Genomic DNA, 22,712 nt, shown 5'->3' with positions numbered 1-22,712 from the left:
TTTTTGTTCTCCAGTGGTAGTACGTATTTGTTTGTAATGTTCCCAGATAGATAATGATATCATGCATATATATATATTCATAATGGAATGCATTGCGTCCTATAGCAGTCTGTTGTTGTATATCGTTTGATATAGAAGTCGGTTCTATCAATGCATCGGAAAATAACCAATCGCTCATCATGTAATGGAAACTTCCCCTTTCGAAGAGAAGAACTAACAAGGAAAAAAAGCAATACCCTTCCAAAACGCCACTTTCTGCAAATGAAATATATACAGAATGCACCATAAATATACAATGAATGTAAATGTTGTGCTCAAAGTTCGTCTCTGTCTAAAACCGGCAATTTGAAAGTATAGCGCCTCGGTCGAGGAGGCAGACCGATCCAAGTACGATAGATTCTCGATGTCTCATCCGACAGAATTTCCCAGCTAGTAGTTCTGTTAGTAAATGTCATTTTCGACCGTTTTGTATCGTTATATAAACTTACATCATCCTGGGCGTTCGAATCCAGCTCTTCAAAACAATCTTCACTGCCTTCATGACACGACCAATCTCATTTCCGACATGGTCACCCAGCGAATCGTCAGGTCCAAGATGGCGCATCCGAATGAATTCATTCATATCTTCGTCATCCTCGTCAATAAGCTGATAGATTTCTTCAGGTGTGGGTGGTTGCTCGCTAGATCCCTTATCGCGCAATTCGATCATGGCTCTGAATTTGCCATTGGCTGCGATCGATGAGCTGAGTCTGGCATAGGTGTTGAATAGCGCTACTAGCTCAGTCCTCTTCAACGACGGGGGTTTCTGATGCTCGTGGAATTCGAAGAGCACCTTCAAGGCAGTTCCGTAGCCGCTCGTTTGGATCTTGCCCCAGAGACGGCACTTGTCGCAGCCGACACAGTCCATGACTCGACTGATGTTGCGGAAACGATTGCGGAAATCTTCTTTCAGAGATGGGCCTTCGCCATTCACAAACATGACGCCTTCGTCAAATATTTGAGGAACACTGGCCGCGTGCTTGGTAACAGCAGCAACCTTGTCTCGTGTGTCCTGATCCTGCAATAAATCTCCTGCGCAAAACGTGTACTGCGGCCCAAGGACGTAAGGGCCCAGCTTCGCAATGGCGCGAGTAACGAGTGCGTAGTTAAAGTACAAGTTGCTGATACGATCTGGGAATTTGTGCAGTCGGCTCTCGTAGCAAGCCAGGTTTGGCTGCCACTCTCCAGTGCTTTGGTTCAAATAATCCCAGCACAGATGCGTGCTAATACTGGCATGCATTCCCGAGACAACTCGATAGAAGACTCGCTTTTCCAGGCATTCATCTTCGACCTCGTAGCCAGTATTGGCAACAAAAGGAGTATCCGGGTAACTCTGTCGCTGGTGCTCAAGCTGGGCCTGGCGCCCAGCAGAGTCTAAGACGTGCTTGAAATCCAAGGCGGCAGGCTCCGATGGCGCATGCGAAACTCCCAGGTCGGCAGATTTGGGGAATGAGCTCTTCTTGAAGCAGTTTTCCAAGTAGATGGCGTCCCAGACCTGCTTGGCACTTTGGCCACTATATCCGGTAAACCGCTCTGGGTTGTGTAGCAAGTTGATGTAGTCTCCATTGGATGTCGTGCCTTCGTCTTCGGGAATGCAGTAGTCTCTGTCGTCGCATTCATCGTCATATTCCACCACACAGCTCTCTCCAACGCCTTCACCCAGCTTCCCTTGTAGCGGTCGCTCCGGATTCTGTTTCTGCATCTTCTTGCCCGGATGCTTCGCTAGAGGGCCTTCCAGCTTGCCCAGTTCGCTAGCTCTCCAAATCTCGGGGATGTCTTCTTCGTTATCTAGCGTCTCGACGGCGCATGCAATGTTACCGCACATGCCATCTTCGTCGCTCCAGAACGGACATGTCTTGTGAAATAGGTTCATGCGGTAATACGAAAAGAAATCGGTCGTGCGCACGAGTTCATCGACTGCAGGCTTCACCTTTGAATTGAGTCTATCGAGCGTAGCATACGAAACACATCCATCGTCAATGATGGCGTTTGGCGAAAACTAGAGGCGACAGATTGTTAGCGCAAAGGCAACCTTGGAAAGCGAGGCGAACTTGGGTTGTCATACAGGACAGGTGTCTGCAGAGTCGGAACATGATCCCGACGTAGCCAAGAGGGCAAACACTGAGAGATAAAACAGCTTGCTTGCAGACTTCATCTTCGATCCGGGGAAACCAAATTCTGTAGTGGCGGTTCTATATAGTTAATGCGTAGCCCGAATGGCTGGCATCGCTTCGGGAAGCGAGGGACCGAAACGACGGCAGAATGAATAGGAGATGTGCCTCTCCAAGATGCAAAAGGATTGAAGGCTATCGAAATATAGCCCGATTGAGAGTCTCAAGAAATGCGACCCAAGCAAGAGCAAGAAAATTCAAGAGAAGGAAAGGCTGACGTTTAATCGATAAATAGAATGTTGACTTCAGCCTCTCGCCAAGCCACAGCAAGTAAGTGCAACTTAGTCCGAACTGCGCCTTTCAAACTCGTATCGCGGGGGGGAACGGCCAGCAGCGAGGGAATGTGGAAAAACTTATATAGTTTGCGAATAAGTAAGGAAAAAAGGTCCGCAAAAAAGGATCAAGAAGCTGCGCCGGAGACTTTGGAGAGAGGACAGTCTTCTGCTGACATATCATGAGATATGTTCCTGAAACGGGAAAGATGCCACGCTGGCGATCTGGATACTTTGATTAGAAACGAACTTTTTTTACCCTTCACTTTAGGAGAAAAGCTACGGAGCCGCGGTGTACCAAGTACCGGCCTAGCGGTGGCGCGGGGAAGAGACCAGAAGGTGGCCCAGGGGGGCGTTTCGGTCGCTGGAGCCGACCAATGTGGGCGCTGGAAAGCGCAGTTTTTGACGCCACCCACGCCAGAGACTTTTCAGGGACCTTGGAATGTGGCCACAGGGCGAAGAGGCCAGAGAGGCCGCTGATATGCTGATGCTGGGCGGTAGTGACGCTGCTAGCTCAAGGGCGTCCCTTTACTACGGGCTGTATACGAGTCTGCCAGCTGATCGGTATGTGCAAGACAAGCAAGCCTTGCATCTGTTCCAAGTGAGACCATCCATCGCCGCAGAAAAGCCAGAATCAGCCCACCCGACCGGCCGCGCATCAACTCCAGACGCTTTCCGCTTCGGGGTGCACGTCGGCCATAGCAGTAACGTCACCTACCTGACTGGTGAGAAGAGGCCGCATTACGGCTTACACACAGCTGGGAGCAGTCCAATCAGGCACCTCGCGTGTAGAGGCATCGAGTGTGCCCCGTATTCACCAGTAGAGCACGAATACTGCAGGTACTCAGTACATACTGGCCCAGTAGACGCAAACCTACAGGGTTCTATCTGAAGGAGGGGACAGTTGATGACTCCTCTGATATCATCTTCTCTACTCCTGATATCTACATGTATACGCGTGATTCGTGGCGTGATATAGGGCAGCAAACTTCAGTCTATCGTATATGAAGAGGATGAATCCAAGACCTCGCAAAGAGGCCACGTAGACCACAAACCGACTCGAATGTCGAGTTCTCACCAAAAGGCAATCAATAGACATGGGCTCTGCAGCAACACGAACAGCATTATACTTGCGCAGCGAATACGGCCTCGAAACAAATGCTACAGCGCTTTAATTAAGAGCATGCGCTAGGCACGCTTCTCGTCGCTATTCTGCATAGGAAGAAAACCCTGATATCTTGCATTGCTTCACTGACAGCGGAAATGTTGCATTTATTACTACAGTATATATAGCGACACTGAACAAGCTTTCCCGCCCCAATGCTCGAAAACTGCGTCTCAAAGAACTCAGCCCTTTAGACATTGCTTGACACGGTGCCTCTCTAGAGTCGACCGTGGATTGGCTGCTAGAATATCTCCATATATGTATGTATGTATATATATATTCCTAGACCATTCTTCAATTCTTCAGCTACCTCTACACAAGGCTAACCAATCGCCTAAATGCGCCTTTCCTGCAGCACCAGTCATCTTCCAAAGTGTCAACTCATTTGACCAGCTTATATGCAACCTCAAGGCATCTCTCTGGGAAGACATGTAAATCGTTGTAGACGAGTGCCATCTCGCCAAGCAAATGTTTGCACTTTCGATATAGGTACCCGCGTGCCGCTCACTACCCAGACTCAGAACCAAAGCCGGTGTGTAGTCCCGGATTGCCACAACAGACATTGAAGCGAGCGAGAGCGAGTGTCGGTAGTGTCGCGAAACAGCGCTCGCCCATCTCGTAGCTTATTAACCCAACATTATTGTAGTATGCAGACCGTAAAAATCGTAATGGGACATTAAACAAAGGGACTCTTGATGCATCATCAGCCGACGCGGAAAATTCAAGGTTATCATATACAGTTTGAGCGACGGCCTGTTCGCGCATGGGTTCACTGCGGAGGTTGATAGTCGAGAGGTCGCCTTTCAATCGATTAGTTGACTCGTTATCAGTAAACAGCGGCAGAACTCACTTGAAAAGGAGAATATGCGGCTCCGGCTCATGAACTTCGTAGTGCTCCCAGCCGAGACTCTAGGAAAGCTAATGTTAGTTGATGTTGCATTGATTGGTGTCACTCTTCCTTTAGATCGCGGGGGATATGCGAGGATATATGATTTTTTTTTTTTTTTCAAAGGCATGCCCCTCACCTGTGTCATTCCCATGGCCCTCCATTCTTCCTCCCAAAGAAGCTTTAACGTGCCCTTGGCAGAGTCATGGTATTCTTTAGGAATCGCTTTGAGCATCAACTTTGGCAGCTGGACATGGCGATACTCGTATTCATCGTCGTGGTACCTGTTGTCTATTAGCGCCTCAGCTCTCGCAACCCCCGGCGAGTCTCTCCCTCCAGTCAAAGCCAACAAATACAGCCATTGTAAACCCACCTTTCTGAGTACCGAATAGCATCGATAAACTCTTCAAGCCGAGCCCGCTCCGAATCCGTTAGAGGTCGGGGGGTTTTGTTCCGTCGGCTCATGTCGATATCCATTGGCATGGTGTTGTAGAGATTTTAGTGCTCCTGCAGAAATCGTCCGCCGCGTAGCGCGATCTATTCGTCGATCAGTCGTAAAGTCGGAGAACCGCGCCGAAAAACTGGTCTGCAGTTTATCCAATTGTCGTTGCTTTCGCCTTAAGCTGTTTAAGCGGCTGGAACACCAAATCTGATTTGAAAAAATAGCGAAAATAGGTTGTTGGCGGTGAAAGTCGAAGGAAGAGAAGCGGCACAGAGTCCTGATCGGTGCGTGCGAAAAGCTGCGGTGGGATCGAATGAATGGCAGAGTCGGGGCGCGTGAGTCACGAGGGACGTCGATTTGCAGACAGGAAGGCGCGACAATAACGAAGAAGCAAGAAAGAACCACGAACAAGCAGAAAGAAACGGCACGAGACCCGGCGAATGGTGTCGGAGGGGTTGAAGAAATAGGAAGAACGGGGGGAGGTTCTGCAGTGGATCAAGTAAACAAATCCAGTGGTGCTTGCGACCAGACGATTCTCGAATCGAGCGCTGCGATATCCACTGGCGGGCCACTAATCAGCGCCACTGCCAGCGCCTAGGCCACCTAGGCCGCTGACAGCCAGGGGGCGGCAAGTCAGTTGGCTGCATGTAAAGACATGTGGTAGATAGCCAACCGCCGTTTTTGCCTTCCATTATATTACCCTCTAGAATGTGTTTTCAATTATTTTTGACATTCTGTACTAATCAGAAGGATTTGCTCCGCAATAGCCCTCGCCTTGGAATGTCACAAATTGTATCAAAGAGATGGCAGAACAGGTGCTCTAGATAAACTACTTCTTGCACAACAGTGCTATGTACACCACAGTACTGTTTAAACTCCACGACAACGTTCCGCACGGAACAAGCAGCTTGTAGACCACTTTTGCCAAAATCTTTAGTCGAATGCTCAAAAATATTTACTACTTATCAGAGTACTTTGCGAGTTTTTCAGTGGGAATCATCATTTACATCGAAGTTATCTATTGGATAATCCATCTTTCCTAAATTGGAAATCCTATACTGTACTCTTTTTCTACGAGACATCAAATACAACAGGTAGATCGACCCAGAGAATGAGGTGGCAGCAGTTATTCTCTATCTCGATGCGCAGCTGTTCTAAAATAATAAATCTATAGTAAGTCATATAGCTTTCCAACGCTAATTAGTTTTATCATAGTAAAAGTAAAATGTGTATGTATGAAGAATTCATTTCATAACCCAAACAGCGAGCTTGATGCACCCTTTGAGGCTGTTGAGGCTGAAGTTGTACCCGTAGATAATGGCAGATGGCTTACAACGTTACCAATCTTTACCTTGACTCCACGCACCAGAATTTTCCATGATTTAAGTGACCGAAAGTCGGCATTGTCAAACACTTTTAGAGCTTTGTTAGATGCTTCATCTACTTGGAGATTCAGAGCCCATCCGATCGAAATATGAAATGCTTCGTCGGCTGAGTCTTTTCCCGGGCCCTGGTACAGAAGAGGCTGACTGAACGACTTGACTGTGTCGTTGCAAATGTTCAACAAGCGCATAAGCTCTGGATTCGACGACGCTGTAGCGCTCTCTGGGGTTAAAGAGCTTGCTACCTGGAGAACAAGAAATGTGCGGTTTGAATCCGGTGATTTAAACCATATCAGTCTTTTAGGGCTGACTGCAAACTGGTGCACGCTGCTTGTGTCGATGGCAGATGAGATCTGGTCAAGGAACTGGTCCTTGTTAGAGGTGGTTAGGGAAATGGGCCTCGACAAGCTTATGTGGAGCGGCAAGGGTGCCCCCAAATCGCTTGTCATGAAGCTGTGCAGCTTGATTTGACTGTCAATGCCCTCGCTAACGCTGCTAATCAACTGAACCAGCTTCTCCTGTTGCTTAGCCAATGGGTGCCCTGAAAAGGCAGGCGCATTAGCTTCTAAGCAAAACCGCAATAGAACGAAGATGTAGCAGTACTGGCTTTTACTTACACTCGATGTAGAGATGACTGGGCCAGTTGCCCACAACATGAGGAATCAGCCTCTTGCGGCCCTGATGCAGTGCTGGGTCATCTACAACACTGTGACGAACAGTGGACGCATACAGATCATGGAATGCTGGAGGCAGGGGTGGCAGCCTGGACTCGGACCTTGACGGAGCGCTCGGAGGGCTGGGCTGGACCCGGGAGTCATCCCGCCTTCGCCGTTTGGCCGGTGGTGCCGACAGCGCCTCTGAATCTTCGCTATCGGAACCCCCTGATGATGACGACGAGGAGTAGTCGACAAGAGCCATTGAAATGGGGCGCGGCTGAGAGGGAGGAGAAAGCTGTGGCAGAAGCCGAGATGCTCAAGGCGACAGCATATCCAAACGGTAGGAGGGAGAGGAAGTTTCAACAAGACATACAGCTTGTACCTTGGCGTAATAGAACATGTACCTGGGATAGAACGAAACTGAGGTTAAACAAGCCGCCCAGGGCCCAGAGTCCAAAAGTCTTGAGAGACCGGCTCCCCTACACGCGAAACAGAGATCTGCCCTTACATAAGCTAGCTTTCCCGCTCCGAGCTACCTTATCCAGGCCGTCGGGCTGTCAGTCCCAAAATAGCTGAAAGCTGGCTGTCTTGCTTCCCATCGTAGCCGAAAATAGCGCGGGAAGGCTGATGCAACTGACGTAGATGAAACGTGATCGCATCTCTTTCTTATCCTGAACAGAGACAGGCAAGACGTCTTTGGAAGTCTTATGTCATTTGTGTGTAAAAGGGAGAATAGCTGTCTGGGGAAGGAAAAGCCACACGGGCGTGACGCAGACCCTTGTCAGATAGCAAAACGGTCCGCTGCAGCGCGCTCGAGTCCCAAGGTTTTACGAGCTGAAAGGAATATCGAGAGGGCTTGGCATGCTGAGGAAAGTATGCTGGGAAACAATGCAAAGGCAGAATTCGAAAGGATTCCCGGGTAATTATTTGGCTGCTTAGAACGGGATAGACAGCGTGTGACATAGCTGTGCCATTGCATGCATGTATACATGTAGGTTGTTAAAAGGTTGTTGGGTGATAGGGCCGCCGGCAAGGTTGATGAAAGAAGCAATGCCCGCGGGCGTGATCTCCGTACAGTAAGACTAGAGAAGAACTAATTCGCAAACATTTACAAACATGAACATTTCGTATGAAGAGGCCACAGGTGGGATGATAGCGATATACACCCAAACAGACGGGTCGATTCATGTAAATAATATGCTCCAGCTTGAACATATGTAGCATTCTGTGTTTTGATACAGGACCCTCACAAGCTATAACTTTAATAATAAAGCCCTGCACCATGAACCGTTGATACATGATACAGTTAGAATCTCACTGTGCGGCCTGGCTCACATGGCATGTTCCCCTCTTTCAATAGACGTCGCCCGCCACGACGAAAGCCAAAATCAAGCCCAACCCCAGCTCCTGCGAATGAAGGCGTCGAGCTCCACCGCTCGCCAGAGTCTCCAAATCAAGCCAGTTACACCATCATGATACACATCATGCAAAGACTGGCAAGAACTTCTCACATGAAAGGTACAAGACAAATGCAGCGGCTCAGGCGTTTTCCAGCATTGGTGCAGTAAGAACGAATACGACTGCTTATACGCCAGCCAGACTCCTCCCAGGGGCCCAGGCCCTCGTTTTTGGAACTGCTCGACCCCCCCAATAGGCTTTTTGGAATGGCATGCGGCGGGCTTAGCGCAGGCCAAGAGCATGGCATGTTGTTTGATTGTTGCTAGACTTGGTGCTACTGTAGGTCCCTCAACTCAGCACATGAACCTACATGGCGCACTTTACCTCAACGAGCAGCGGCATGGCCTCGACCTCGCCACTTTGCCCGACTTGGGTCTCTTAGTTTTGCGCGCCCAATGTGGCCGCCTGTTATTGCTCTCTCTCACCGGAGAATTTGCAAAAGAGGTGCCTGCAGCTGACGCGCGGATGTTGAGCCAAAAGCTCCTCGCACTTTGCAACGGTCTGCGACTCGGTTTAAATAGCTCTGCTGCCCCATCTGCTTCTTCGCAGTTCTTCCCTGGCAATGGCCTTCTCGTGCAAATCCAGTCTTCTCATTCGAATGTGACTTGGTTTCGTTAGCGGCCTGTTGCGACGCTGCTGTCCTCTTGGCGGTATTTCTCCTTCGCTTCTCGTATCGTATCGAATAGGACTGTGCCATTCAACGCCAGCGACTGTTCACCTTGATACCACCAATAGGCCCAAGGCAGGTTTACGTTAGCAACACGGCATCCTCTCGTACAACACCACCAGCAGACTCCTGAAGTAGCCTGCGTCCCTCTCACTTTGAAGCTGTAAGCACGCTTTTATTAGCAGCGTCCGAGAGAAGACGAGCTCAGACGGCTTGGAGTTGCGCCTCTCGTTCATCCACTTTTTCCCTCGCTCTCACTCTCGTTCGTGGGTCAGCCGTCAACGTCCGAACGTCCCGTCTATTAGTCGCAATCCACATTTAGAAAACCCAGCGATTTCCACCAGCTGCGATATTTTCCCAGTTCACATTACCATTCTCAGCCTCATCTGCCAAAATGGACGACCAGTTGGATAAAGAATGGGTAAGTTTGCTGCGATGAACAGCTCTCTCTGTCTCTCTTACTGTCAGCACCGACACCACCTTCATGATACTACCTATCCATCCCGCCGCCGATCGAGCCATCACTTTGTGCCCTGCCAAGTTTGCTCATCCATCGTCCTCGCGATGCGTTTCGTCACCTGCAGTTGATCCGCCGATCGCAAACCAGGGTATTCCCAAGAGCGAAACCCTGAAAGATGCAAGGATCCCGGATTGCGTCCGCCCGCCCACCGAGGCTGGTGCGTAGCGTTGCGTCACCAATCCGGCCTCAGCGGGTCATGGATAAGAAAAAAGGGTTCAGGTGGACCGGGGCAGATCGGATGATGCTGCTTGGCTTCGCACGCTTGATGCTGCTCTTATTGTTCTTCATTGGTCCCTGTATGCGTTGCTTATTTTCGATCTCGCAAGTCGATCGAGCCTTCTTCTCTTTTCGCTGCACTTCTTCCAATGCTTCGCACATGTACCCTGTCAACCGCAAGCCATTTCGTCATGCCCCACTTCTCAACTCCATATATGAAGATGCTTGAATCCGTCGCATTGGAGCTTCCACTTACACCGGAACAAATCTAGCACGTCAATTGCGTGTCATAACACTGCGAAACTCAAAATAACTGACAGCTTCAACTCCAGGCCCGAAAGTATATTTTGGACCCCCTGACTGCTCCTGAGCCAAACCAAGAAACTGGCCTTGGATCCTCTCACTACAACCCCCACCGCGCATCTTTGCAAGCTCAGCCGTCTGCAAAGCATCATCATCGCCAGGAATCGAACCCGAATTCTAGCTTTAAAAATCGATCTATGAGACTCTCCGGCGACACAATGCAGTCAGAAATGAGTGACCAGGCCGATAAATATCCCACGCCACCACAATCAGGCAGCCCAAACCGGAAATTCCACCCGTCGAATCCATTTGCCTCATCAGAAGGATCGACTGATATGGTCGAAGACAAGACACTCATCTCTCCGCCTGATTCCCCTGACACTGACCGGGCGACACGAGCGCACCAGCGCCAATCAATGAATAACTTTTCGCCGACCCAGCGACGAGGCCCGCGTTCAGATCCTGGTCACGCTCACGGTCACAGTCGTAGTCGCTCTCTCTATGAGCGCTTTCCTGGAGATTCATCCCCCAGACCCCTAGACATCATTAAGAACGATGCTCGGGCTGCTGAACGGCCTCTGCGTCATCGGAAACGCATCTCCGACGTCGACATGATCGATGCCCTCGATACAATCGGAGGCACCTATCACCACGGCGGGCCGTATGATGCCACACTCATAAGTCGCAACCTAAACAAGAAATATTCGCCAGTTGCCGCCGTCCAGGATTCAAACATGGAAACTCTGCGAGCTACGCCTCGGGAATACATCATTGACAGCCTGGAGCGCCATTTGCCCCTCCAAGGGACTGCAACTGTTCCTTCTGGCGGCCTGGATCTTTCCGGTTCTAGGATGAGTTACGAAGAAGGCCCAGATCTTATGCGGGAACCGGATGCCCCCGGCGGCGCATTCAAGCGCTATGACTATATTGTAATACCACCATCCTCTCTTCCGGCCGAGGAGCCCTCGATGAAATGCTTACCCAGTTTTAGAAATACCACCCCGACGACCTCAAAGGAAAAGGAGAGCCTTCTTATACCATAGAAAAGGATCTGAAAGAAAAGAAGCGCGCTAAAAGAGGCGAGCCCGATGAGATTGAAATGCAATCCGGCCTATACAGTCGCAAAGGCCACTCGAGTTCGTCCAAGCCACAGCGCAGCATCAGCGTTGCGTTCCGCGACAACTCTTCGTCCAGCGGAAACGCCTATAATAACCACGACTTGCAGCGCCGGAACTCTACTGGTAAGAAGCTGAGCGACGGCCTGAAGCGGCGGTGGGGCAGTATTCGTGGAAAGACGAAGGCATTGGTTGGCGAGTCTCAGTGAGATTTGTGCGCTTCTCAAATGGCAATGACTGCGTTGTGTGACATATGCTTTTGTTACTTTTAAGGGATGGATGAGGTTTTATGTGGAAATGATTTCAATACGGCGTTTTAGGCTACGAGATTGGTTCCAAGGGTATTTATTGTGTGGTAACACGTGTATTATAGAGCGCTGGATGGCGGCAGGTATTATCTATCGGGTGGAAATAAACACATTTGACCCAAATAAATGTCGAAAGAAAACATTTGATCGATTTTCTTACTGCACACAAACGTTGTTAATTGGGATCGCTGCCCTTTCAATTCTCACTGCTCTGAGTTTGAAGTATGTTCAAAGTCTCCATTTCATGGCTATGATACGCTATCAAGGCTATGTCCTATTCCTATCGCAGCCAAGTGTCGAGTCGGTCTCATCTAACTACCATACGTATTCATATAAAACAAAGCCTCATCCATCTCACATATACGCCAGTCCACTCCATCCCAACACAGCCTCCAGATCCTCTCTCAACTCAGTCACACTGTCATAGCCGCCCCTGCTCGCCACTTCCGTCTTCTTCGCAGCGCCCAGTTCTTTCCATCGAGCCAGGATAGCGCCGTCTACAATGGCGCGGCCAGATGCAGCAGTTTCGACGCCGACTATGCGCGACATACCGCCTCCGCCCTCGGGAGCGCGGTGTGCTCTGGCGTGGAGGCCGCCGTGAGGGACGAGGGCCGGTAAGAGCTGGTTTGTGACTGAGAGGAGCCGCCTGTATGCCGATTCGGGGAGGGGCGTCAGAGCGGCTAGAGAGCCTGATGGAGAGGCGAGGAGGAGGATGTGAGGCTGTGACGTTGAAGAGTCTTGTGAGACCGTGGCTGATTGGGATGCGGGAAGAGTGCGTGGCAGGAGGAGTGTAGAAGTTGGAGGGTTGGGGGTCACGCTGAACGTGGTGCGGTGAAGTAAGAGATGACCCTGAAGCGATTTGGGATCTTAAAAAGCAGGTTAGCATTGTCAGGCTTTAATAGCAATCAGTAACATGATCAGGGGGTAAATTAAAAACTTACGTTCTGGGTTGAATTCGAGAATATGGATGTCGCCATCCGCATCCACAGCAACCATTGACAAATCTTCACCATCAGGTAGAAAATCTGCCACCAGCAGCGGCAAAGATCCGCTACTCTTGCCGAGCACCTTGAAAGTATACGGTTCCTCGGTATATCCAGCAAACCATAGTCCCTTAAATGCGTCTGCTATCAAACACAAACCGGTGCCTGGTAGCTCCCGTGCCGATGCTACGTGGCAGCTCATATCTAAGAAGGCCACAGGAAGCAGTGAGCCGTCTTCCTTTAGACCACGCACCATGCATTTCTGGCCTTGCGCCATCAGCATGAGGCCTTGCGTGCCAATTTCGGATAACGCCGTCACGCCCCCTCTGGGGATTTCCTCCTTGGCTAGAAGCTTGAGTTTCTTGTTCGTTTCCGGTTTCCCCGGCTCAGGAATGACGGTTACGATGTCGTAAACTTGTACGCGTCCTCGGGTAGGGAGATCTTCGCCCCTTGTTAGAGCAGTGCCCACGGCCAGAAGCATTCTACGTTCTTTCGTTTCCTCTGATACTTCGAGATGCAAGGTCTTCATGCACTCAATGGACTCGCCGGGTTCCATGTCGATTGAGTGAATGACAGTCCATGTGATGGGGCTGATTAGTTTGAGAGTTCCTCTAACCGTTGAAGGCTGGAAGGAGAGCGTTTCTTTGGCCCACTCCTTATGATAATCGTCATCTTTTGGCAGCTCAAAGCTCTCGGTGACTGCGCAGCCTGCCATGTACATTTCGGTGGGATGGTGGTAGGCAACGTGGCGGACATCGCTTCCTAAAGGAACCTTCTTCACCGAAACGCCCAGCTCGGTCAGATTAGTTTTGCTCGGAAGCTGCGTAACTCTAGCTATGCCCTCGGAATCTGAGTAGATGAACCCCCTGTCGCAGCCTTCAGTATTGAAAGTACTCATGCCGCGAACACTAAGACCCTGAAGTCCAATCACTCTAGGAATACTTTTGCTGCTCTTTAAGATAAAAGCCGGCGAAGGACCTGGAAGAAACACGGCACTATAGCCTCCCACATTACCGCAGACTCTCAGGGGAACATAGCGCGGCTGTTGTGCGGTGTCATCTAATGGATCTTCTACGGCGCTCTTGGCTAAGACGGAATTCGCCGATTTTTTAAAGAAGAGAGTGTCAGATAAGGTATGAGTAACTGGATCGGCCGGCAGGCGGATGGGCTCGTAAATGGTGAGATCATCAGTAGAGTGACGCAGCTAGCGAATCTTCTTGTTAGCCGCCATCAATAGTCGATAGAAGAAGGCTTCATACAATCAGATAAGGGGAATAATGGACGGCATCTCCAAGGTCTGCCACGACAATTTCTGTTATGGCTTCTCGTGAGGCTATTTTCTTGGCCATAAAATCGGCTGAGAGATGGGGAGGTATTGATGAGAGTCCCTCGGCCACATAGACTGGCTTTGAAAGATCCGGCAGTGCATATATCTATAAGAGTTAGCTTTTTGTAGTAGTATAATCGGGCCTCTCCTATACAAGCGCTGTCTTACATGTAGAGCTCCTGCGGTATTGAGCAAGAACATCATAACCTCTGCGCTTGATTTCTTAGCTGAATCGCCCTGACTTGGCTGAAAGTAGCCCTTGGTGTCCTTGTATAAACACCCGGCTGCCCACTTTGTAGATGTAAGGCCGCTATCGGTCTTCTCTACCTCCTCAATCTCATTGTTGCTATCGATTTGTGCCAGGAAAACACTTGCGTCGTCACGGATGATAAGCAAGTAGGGGTCAACGATACTTGCACTGACAGCACGGGGTTCTGCGCCAGTCTCTTCGTCAAGCATAGGTAAAATTTGGATCAAGCTCAGATCTTGACATCAATCAGCAGCCGCAACACACAAACTTGGGCGTCGTTCAACTCACCTCCGTTATAGCACCGAACCTCCGATTTGAGCACCTGGATAACTACCATTTGATTCCCCATTGTGCCAGCTTCCACCGTAAATCCAGCAGCAGGCTCAAATTCCGTCTCTTTCAAAGTCTCAAATCCCGCGGCCGTCAATGCATATACGTCAGAAGTTTCGTAGCCATCTAGATCGACCTTGGCAACGATCATGAACTTGTCATGTTGGATAGGCGCATCGTAGTCGCCAGCCACCCCAGCATTCGTACCCAGTGACTTTGGAACCGGCTTTTTCACACACATAGTCCAAAACCCTCTGGCCTCTGGAAACTCAAAGCGGCCGATGACTTTGGGCTGAATTTCGCGGTTGATGACTGCGAGAGAGCCTGCCTCTCCACGCCCAACAGCACAAGCAAGTTGCAAGTCAGCTGAGACTCCTCTACTTAGAGTAGCCTCTTCGCTATCGGGTAAAAAGGCTGACTGCCCACATGTAACATCTTGTATCGGCGCAATACTGAGTAGCGTGTCGTGTATTCGAAAAGATAGATCTCCAGACTTGGCTGATCCCCCGTTGGCCGTTTGGTTAGGCTTGGTCGCAGCAGAGTCATCTCCGTATAAGTCATCATCTTCTTCATCGTCTTCAAGATCGAGTTCATCCACATCCAAAGCTAGATCTGTATCTATCAGTCGAGACTTCCTGCGCTTTTCTTGGGTCTGCTTTCTCGACCATCCTAGTACAATGGAATCGCTAGTTTCACTCCCAAGGAAGAATACGTTCTTGCCTAGTCGAGAAATGCATGTGACTCTGCTCTTGATTATATTCCCACCGCAATCTGCGCCTACCAGCTTGACACCAAGACCAGATACCGTTCGTCCATCAATCTTGAAAGAGATGATGCCCAGTCTGCCATCGTTTAATATCAATAGTAGTTCGCCGTTTTCAATGGCAAGCAGCTCGATAGCACAGTTTTCAAGGCGCAAATTCAGGTCTGATTGGTCAGTCAAGTTGAAAGATGTTGCCAACTTGGCCATAGGATTAACAGCCACGCCATTTGGTTTTCCAGATTGGTCAACATGGATCAGCTCATTCTGACCAACCAGCAACGCACCGCCAACGGGAGCAGGCAATGCGATGACTTTGTAAAGATCGTGCGGAAGGCCAGTCACTGATAAAATGGTTGTCGATGCTCTCTGTTGCAGGTCTAGAGTAAACACTTTGTACGATAGATGGTCTTTTGAGCCTAGTGAAGAAGCAGGCGCTTGACTGGAAGAAAGGACACCGAAAGTAGGCTCGCGATACTCATGCAGAAAAGTGAGGTGTACAGGGTGAAGCAGGCTCGGGTCTAGGAGGGGCAGACGCAAGACGAATGACGGAGTATAGGCTGCTTCTACATTGTTGCCATCTCCGTTGGCAGCTGTTGCATGTTCTTTAACTGGCCGAGGCCCGTCTAGGTCCTCGTCCCAGTCCTCCATCTCCAGGTCCTCTTCAGAGCGAGTAAATGGCAGAATGGCCAAGTTTCGAGTGCCGAATTTGAATGCGGCACATCTACTACCAGGATCTGCCTCAAGGTAGTTAACATACTCCCCAAAGACTTCCTCCCACGGAGATCCCTGCAGCTCTTCCTTCTCATAATAGTGGATGGAGATGGTCTCCAGCTCGTTCTTCTTAGGATCCCATTCAGCCAGACACATCTTGGCCGCCTTGTACGCCAGTAACAGAGCCTCACCCCCCGATGCGGTGTTTTTCGTCCTCACCCTTGCCAGCCCAATGACGGTTCCCGCGAGTGGAATCTCTGCGATGAGCACCAGCTTGGTATTGTTCGTCCGATCGGTTCGCATAAACATCGATTCGCCGCCCAGAAAGGAAGATTCGAGGCCATCGTCATCATTTACTTGGCGGTCAAACCGCGTATCCGTGTCAATCGGTTGGCTGGGCTGGAATTCGGGGTCAAGCTCGGCCGAGATAGACTTGACCGTGAAGATCTGTAGCAGAGAGCCCTTTGCGACTACCAGATTGTTCGCGGTGGCAGACGTTAGAGGTAAGCTCAGGCATTGCGTAACGGCTGTGGGAGCCGTGAGCTCTGTGTAAACTTGCATTGCTGCAAGAGCATTTCCTCCGCCGTCTGACGAGCACGATTGAGTGTTTGCTGCTATCAATCAAGACGAGGCTTGTCGCAAAACAATTTCCGTTGAGGTGGGTATGTTCTGTCCGGGGAGCTGCTTCAGGCCGGCAGTGGGCTAGCGGCCCTCCATAGCGGATCAACGCGCTGCCGTGCCGGGCTGCTAGCAAACAGACATGTGCTGGCAACGGCTGTATCACATACTCGAAAGCAGGCCGTAATACAGCAGCAGCGCAAGGTAGCTAATACCTAGCGGCCCTTAGGCTGCCACTTCAGCTGCTGTTGTGGGGGGGCCTTCCAGCTCTAGCTCAGGCACATCTGGTGCCTGAAGGAGCTCTAGAACAGGGAATGCAACGCTGAGACAGCTTGTGATGCTGCCATTGCGTCACAATCCAGACAAGGACAACGTCCGCCACGCGTTCCAAAAGAAACAACACCGAACCTTTACAACAACCCGGAGGACAGATGCATCAAGCCGAATTCGATCGCCATTAAGAAATCATCACAAATAGCACGAAAAGGGATTGAATCCACAAATTGTCTACCATGGCCGACGCAGGCCACGTCCAAGCCAGTCTAATATGGCTGGCCTACGCAGTCGCCGTCTTGCTATGCCTTGGCGCTGCGATTATCACGACATTTACGTGGCAAACGCCCATCGACCGCTCAGCGATGGTCAGCATCGTTGCTATCGTCAGCCTCACATCACTTCTCGCGACCGTCTTGCTTCTTCCTGTCGACATCGCCCTAGTTTCGTCTACAGGGTCCTCAGGCCTAGGCGCCAAGAAAGACTGGGCCACGCCAAAGCGAGTCGCAGATATTCTCTTGACTCTCAAGATCGTGTATTATTCGCTTTACAGCTTTGATGCTCTTCTCTGCCTCTTAGTGATTCCCTTTGCATATTTTTGGTATGAGGAATACGATGAGGTTGCTTTCGAAGAGGAGGGCCGCACGTGGAAGGGCCGCTTTTGGGCTGCCACCAAGTATACTCTATTCTTTGTTGCTCTCACTGTCGTCCTCTTCCTTTTAGGATTCTTCGTCCCTGCGGCCGGTGGTGGTAAGGGTCACTGGGATCTCGACTACTATAAATCGCTATTATCCCAAAATCATGGCGAGAAGGCGCTCACTTTTGCTCTTGGTCTTTTGGTAACGCTCGGGACCTTCCTCTATGTTATCTATACCAGTGCTGGACTTGCTCTTATGCCCGTCTCTTTTATCAAATCAGCACCCCCAATTTCGGCTCCTCAACTTTCAGCTACAACTGCTTCACAGCTCGAGCAAAACCGAGAGCGCCAGCGCCAACTTGAGCTACGCAATGCCGGCCGCGAAGGCGGCATGCCTCGTAAGGATAGAAGGGAACTCGATGCTCTCGTCAGAGAGGAACAGACTTTGGTTCGGCGCGAACGCCTTGCTGCTGAGGCATTGGGCGAAGGCAAGAGTCGAGTCTATCAAATTTGGCTCAAACTGTGCGCACTCGTCAGGCCAGTCAAGATGCTTGGTGGAATTCTACTCTTGATCCTAGCAATTGTGATTTGGGTATCCATGTTCATCACAGGCATCGACAAGGCCAAGAATTCGGTCTGTAAGCAGCGTTGTGGCTACATCCTTGGTCAAGTTCACCTTTTCCAGCCAATGAATTGGATCTTCTTGAAGGCCGCTAAGGCATTCCCCGTCGATTACATATTGATGGCCTCACTGGTTCTCATTCTCTTTAGCAGTTCCATCTCCGGCATTGCTGCCGTCGGTATACGGTTCCTCTGGATCCGAATTTTCCAGATCCGCAGAGGCAGAACAGCCCCGCAGGCCCTTCTCATTGCGACGGTCATGCTCTCACTTATCACCTTGGCCATCAATTTTGCCATCGCTATGTTTGTGGCTCCTCAGTATTCATTTTACGGAACCCAAACGTTTTGCACGAACGAGCCCGCATACCCTGGGGCTCAGCCTGATTGCAAGAACCATCCAGAATTAATCCGTCCTTGCTCTGACGCTCTGGATTACAAGCATGCTAAAGATGTATGCACACCATCTATGATGTCTACCTTTTTAAATCGTATTACCATCACTTGGCCACTTTTTGGTATCATCGATTTCTGGGCACAGTATGTGTTTATGGGTATTTTCCTCATCGTCTTCGTCACGGCGCTGGTGCGCAGCCCCAGAGTTAATCTGGCTGAGATTGATGAGTTTGCCGAGGCCGATGAAGAGGAAAGCCTTCTTGCGTCAACCAGCCGCCGATTCGGCGCGACCTGGCAAGACGTCAGAGGACAGCCCGGGCAGGCCGATAGAAGCTCAAGGAATGGGCCTGTACTAATTCGAGGTTCACGGCCACAGGGCAACTAAACATGACAACAAGTTTACAGCGTATTTTCGTATTTATAGCTTTGAAATAGGGTTGGGAAATTGGGTTATCAGATTGACTTTGACGGGAAATGGAAATTGATTTCGGGTTATGGCATAGCACGGCTTGGACATGGGAACTTCGGAGTCAACATCGGCGAATGCTCCATTATTGGTTTGTTTTTATCCTGGGGAAGGCGTGCACAAATCGCTAGTTAAGAGACGCTTAGCCAGAAAGTTTCTTTGCAGACGTGCCGGCCTATCTTAATATCTTTTCTGATTTTTTTTCTTCTTCTTTTTCTTCTTCTTCTTCTTCTTTTAGTCTTTCTTTCGTTAGTGGAATATCAAGCTCCTAGCGCTACCCTTTGCTGGTCCTTTTTCCTCGCTCTTGTGAACTGAACAGCTTTATGGCTTCCGTCATCAAACGCAGCTGCCGGCCCAATATGCATCTCCCTCCAGCAACGCGTACAGTAAGGATCGTCGTCACAACCTAAGCAGCGTAGCGTGGCGTCATTGAGACAGACGGTGCACCAGCTATCGATATCGTCATCTGTGTAATCCGTCTTGCTAGTAAGTCGCTTGACAGGCTTATCACCTGCAGAGGGCTTAGAACTGGGAACAGAGGGAAGAGAAAAGGAGTCATCAGTGTTGGGAGCTCGGAGAGCCGCCATACGAGCTGTTATATCGTCCATACCGGCTGTAGCGCCAACCCGTTGAGGAGAAGAAGCTGGAAGATCGTCCAGGTTGGAGGGGAGTGAAGGAATGATGAAGTCAATGTTGGCGGGGTTGCTCTCTTCCCCCTCTTGCTGGTCTTCTTTCTGGTGCTGTATTGTAGAATCGGTTTCATCGTCTGCATTTCCGAGAGTGGCTTCAAGCTCTATTTCATCCTTGAGCCTAGCAATAACATCGTTTGCTTTCGTTTGCATACGCTCGCCATCAGAATTGTCTGAATCATCAGCCTCCTTCTCACGCTCTTCTTCATCTGCATCATCTTTCGGTACAGATAGTGACAGTTCTTCTAACAGCGCCCTGACTTGCTCATCGCTTGGCTCCGTCACAGGATTCTCATCAGGGCTGACATCGCCCAGTAGCTCCTCCAACGTCTGGTCATCCGTCGAGAACATAAAGTCTGCATCGGCGTCATCTTCTAGTTTAGCTGGCTTCTCTTGAGATGCCGGGTTTCCAGCCTTGGCGGACCTCGATTCTGACGACGATGGGGGCACTGCCCTGGCATCTGTCTTCTCCGTTTCGAGAGAACTCTGTCCTGATGATGAGGCTGAGCCTCCGTCCTGGGCCCGGAGGGACTTTAACCGAGCGGCTAGTGTGTCTTCTCTAGTTGCTGGCTTTGACCTTTCAATCACATCTACGCTGAACCTGCAAACATTTAGCATACGCCTTGTTCTTCGTTTGCCGAGAATACGCCTGGCGGTTGAGATATCGTCTCGTACTTTATCGGAGCTGCTTGACTAGATGAGCCGGAGCTTGAACCCCGCAGCGCTTGTAGACGCTCTAACAGCGAGTTGTCTATATCACCGGGCATTGCGTAGGTAGATTCAAGACAAAATCATTTGAAAATTATGTTGATTTATCCTTGTCGCGAAGAAACAAGTCAAACACGTAGTACCCTCAGTCAAAATTCAAGCACGTTATCAACTGCGCCCATGTGAGGTGATTTAGTAAAAAGCATGATCAATCGGCACGCCAGCCCAGCCCAGCCCAGCAGCGCGCAAAGTCACGCGCCAAGCCGATGCTTTACTTAAGCGTTTCTTATTTCCTCGCCGCCCTGCAAAGTTTCAAAATGCCTATGCCTTTCTTTGTCTCTCTTTTCTTCCGCCTTTTCGCATCTCCATGGCTATAACAGTAAGAGAATTTCTAAGATTCCGATTCATGGTCAATTTATGCAAAGTAGTAGGTATAATTTTTAGCATTAGCGCGGCATCTCAGCCTCGCATATTGATTGGAGTTGTTATCGATGGAGCATGGAAGAAAGCCTTCGAGTACGCCTTGTATAGCCTAAACTTCACAACCCGCTGCGTGCTAGATCCTACAACAATGCTCCAATGGTACTGTGATATGCACTCTGCATGCATCCAACTCAACCTGCATTAACCTTATTGGCAAGACTACGTGGTAATCCACCAACCAGGAAGGAAATTTGGTGTCGTACCAAGTGTATGACGATAACAATCGCCACATATTCATCCGTCAAAGTCCGCACTTTTTCATGATTATTGAGCACCACCTCGCAAGCATCGCCTCTCTCAGCAGCCAGCCACCCCGGAGTTGACGGAGGGATTTCATCACCTGCATGGCATAGATCAAAGAGCACTGCCACCTTGCAATACAAACTCTAGTTATTGCATTCAATGTTTGGTATTAGCTCTAAAGCCGCTCTAAAGCCGCCCCTAAAACTTGGGCACGTATTCCAAATCCTCAACCCAACACCCAACACAAGCTATGATTCCAAATAAGCATCTACCGTAAGAATTGAAAACCCAAAGAAGCGCCAAGCCCATATCGTCACCATCCGTTTTTGTAGCACATCAAGCGTGGCGTTCGGTATTCGTAAAAACTGTTAGACATGAATGTTGAGAAGGAAAAATTCCAAGATCATTAAAGTAAACATTAATAAAGCAAAGTAAAGCAAGAAGTAAAAGTACTGATTAGTGAAGGCTTCGTATTCTTATGCCAAGAAGACAGTAACAAGTACAGCAGCGACAGCGGGCCAGAAACCAATCATTTGGACCATAGTTCTCATGCTGGCTGCACTTGAAGAGCTGGCATTGGGGTCGTCGGCTGTTGTGCCATTTGGCAGAGAACCGTTGATAAGAAGGCTGTTCGTGCCATTGACCATGGCAACATTGACGACACTCTTGTTGAGGGCATCGTAGCTTCCATTTCCGACAAGACTGGTGAAGTACTCGGTATTGTTGTTGTCGTCGCAGCCGCAAACATCGTATGTGCCACATCCACAAATGACGTTCAGGGTTTCATTCCGGTTGCTGGACTCGTTGTGGAAGCGGTATGGCTGGTGATAAGGATACAGGTAGGCACCGTACAGCCAGATTCCAGGCCAGAAGGCGAGAGCAGCGGCGCCTCCGAGGAGCGCGATGGGGACGATGCCTCCTACGGGGCTTCGAGAACCGGCGCGGTAAGGAGTTCTCGCGCCGCCGCCGTAGAACTGGCCACCGCCGTATTGTGGCCTGGGTCCGCTTCCTCCAGCAGATGTACCACCGACGTTGGAGCTGGGAGATCGATTTCCGCTGTTATGATGGTTAGGTCGCTTGTGTGAATAATATGGCAGGGAGGATCCGGAGGCCTCAGAAGAGCCAGAGTGCCCAGAGCGACCATCCTAGGGGGAAACATACGAACTGCCAGAGCTTCCAGAGCCACCTTTGCCGCTCCCAGAGCCACCTTTGGTACCACCGCTTCCACCGCTTCCACCGCTTCCACTGCTGCCACTGCTGCCACCGCTTCCACTGCTGCCACTTCCTCCACTGCTTCCGCCTTTTCCACCGCTGCCTCCACCACCTCCTCTTCCACCACCGCCACCGCCGCCCTTGCGCTTGAACAGATCATGCTCGTCGGATTGAGACGTGCCCTCTATTCTGACCACATGTCGAGGGCCCCCAATGGTGCTAGCGATGACAGTGGCTAGGAGAGTGGCAAGCAAGAGAGCGAGGTTGAATCTCATGGTGCAAAGCGATGCCAATGCTGATGGAGATGCTAAACAAAGCTACCAGGATATGTAGCATGCAAGGTCGAGAAAACTAAGACAGGACGAAACAGCACCTAGGGATTTGTCCAACACTCAGGCTATATAA

General features: G+C 50.1%; 8 protein-coding genes across 11 annotated transcripts; 2 read left to right on the top strand and 6 right to left on the bottom strand.

The window, feature by feature from the left end:
• Positions 1–44: 44 nt before the first annotated feature.
• Positions 45–2,730, bottom strand: TrAFT101_005950 (uncharacterized protein). Its single transcript, XM_024905623.2, has 3 exons — positions 2,105–2,730; positions 489–2,038; positions 45–429 (listed from the first exon to the last, which is right to left on the bottom strand). The coding sequence occupies exons 1-3, from the start codon at positions 2,192–2,194 to the stop codon at positions 315–317; spliced, it is 1,755 nt and encodes a 584-aa protein (XP_024760467.1). The 5' UTR covers positions 2,195–2,730; the 3' UTR covers positions 45–314.
• A 983-nt stretch (positions 2,731–3,713) lies between these two features.
• TrAFT101_005949 (uncharacterized protein) lies at positions 3,714–5,016 on the bottom strand (the record flags this gene model as incomplete). Its single annotated transcript, XM_066127624.1, has 3 exons — positions 3,714–4,447; positions 4,498–4,817; positions 4,907–5,016. The coding sequence occupies 3 exons, from the start codon at positions 5,014–5,016 to the stop codon at positions 4,155–4,157; spliced, it is 723 nt and encodes a 240-aa protein (XP_065983737.1). The 3' UTR covers positions 3,714–4,154.
• A 1,022-nt stretch (positions 5,017–6,038) lies between these two features.
• On the bottom strand, positions 6,039–7,819 carry TrAFT101_005948 (uncharacterized protein). The gene is made up of 2 exons (XM_024900172.2): positions 6,975–7,819; positions 6,039–6,898 (listed from the first exon to the last, which is right to left on the bottom strand). The coding sequence occupies exons 1-2, from the start codon at positions 7,273–7,275 to the stop codon at positions 6,225–6,227; spliced, it is 975 nt and encodes a 324-aa protein (XP_024760464.2). The 5' UTR covers positions 7,276–7,819; the 3' UTR covers positions 6,039–6,224.
• A 1,108-nt stretch (positions 7,820–8,927) lies between these two features.
• Positions 8,928–11,750, top strand: TrAFT101_005947 (uncharacterized protein). Of its 4 annotated transcripts, XM_024905621.2 has the most exons (3): positions 8,928–9,559; positions 10,207–11,106; positions 11,169–11,750. In XM_024905621.2, exons 1-3 carry the CDS (start codon positions 9,533–9,535, stop codon positions 11,499–11,501), a joined length of 1,260 nt encoding a protein of 419 aa, XP_024760463.1. In that variant the 5' UTR covers positions 8,928–9,532; the 3' UTR covers positions 11,502–11,750. The 4 variants fall into 4 exon arrangements, with proteins under 4 accessions (XP_024760463.1, XP_065983735.1, XP_065983734.1 ...); XM_066127622.1 differs by having other exon boundaries at positions 10,207–11,736; XM_066127621.1 differs by lacking the exon at positions 8,928–9,559 and having other exon boundaries at positions 9,902–11,106.
• On the bottom strand, positions 11,748–16,626 carry TrAFT101_005946 (uncharacterized protein). Its single transcript, XM_024900136.2, has 5 exons — positions 14,449–16,626; positions 14,079–14,395; positions 13,843–14,016; positions 12,542–13,787; positions 11,748–12,466 (listed from the first exon to the last, which is right to left on the bottom strand). Exons 1-5 carry the CDS (start codon positions 16,523–16,525, stop codon positions 11,955–11,957), a joined length of 4,326 nt encoding a protein of 1,441 aa, XP_024760462.1. The 5' UTR covers positions 16,526–16,626; the 3' UTR covers positions 11,748–11,954.
• A 332-nt stretch (positions 16,627–16,958) lies between these two features.
• TrAFT101_005945 (uncharacterized protein) lies at positions 16,959–19,778 on the top strand. The gene has a single exon (XM_024903930.2). It carries the CDS (start codon positions 17,095–17,097, stop codon positions 18,889–18,891), a length of 1,797 nt encoding a protein of 598 aa, XP_024760461.1. The 5' UTR covers positions 16,959–17,094; the 3' UTR covers positions 18,892–19,778.
• On the bottom strand, positions 19,045–20,782 carry TrAFT101_005944 (uncharacterized protein). The gene is made up of 2 exons (XM_066127620.1): positions 20,337–20,782; positions 19,045–20,262 (listed from the first exon to the last, which is right to left on the bottom strand). The coding sequence occupies exons 1-2, from the start codon at positions 20,426–20,428 to the stop codon at positions 19,233–19,235; spliced, it is 1,122 nt and encodes a 373-aa protein (XP_065983733.1). The 5' UTR covers positions 20,429–20,782; the 3' UTR covers positions 19,045–19,232.
• A 437-nt stretch (positions 20,783–21,219) lies between these two features.
• On the bottom strand, positions 21,220–22,670 carry TrAFT101_005943 (uncharacterized protein). Its single transcript, XM_024908177.2, has 2 exons — positions 22,257–22,670; positions 21,220–22,151 (listed from the first exon to the last, which is right to left on the bottom strand). Exons 1-2 carry the CDS (start codon positions 22,580–22,582, stop codon positions 21,572–21,574), a joined length of 906 nt encoding a protein of 301 aa, XP_024760459.1. The 5' UTR covers positions 22,583–22,670; the 3' UTR covers positions 21,220–21,571.
• Between the last annotated feature and the right edge of the window lie 42 nt (positions 22,671–22,712).

Source organism: Trichoderma asperellum, chromosome 3 (assembly GCF_020647865.1).
Source record: "Trichoderma asperellum chromosome 3, complete sequence".
NCBI lineage: Eukaryota > Fungi > Ascomycota > Sordariomycetes > Hypocreales > Hypocreaceae > Trichoderma > Trichoderma asperellum.
Note: the sequence above shows the minus strand (reverse complement) of the source record. Positions and strands in the feature narration are given on the sequence as shown.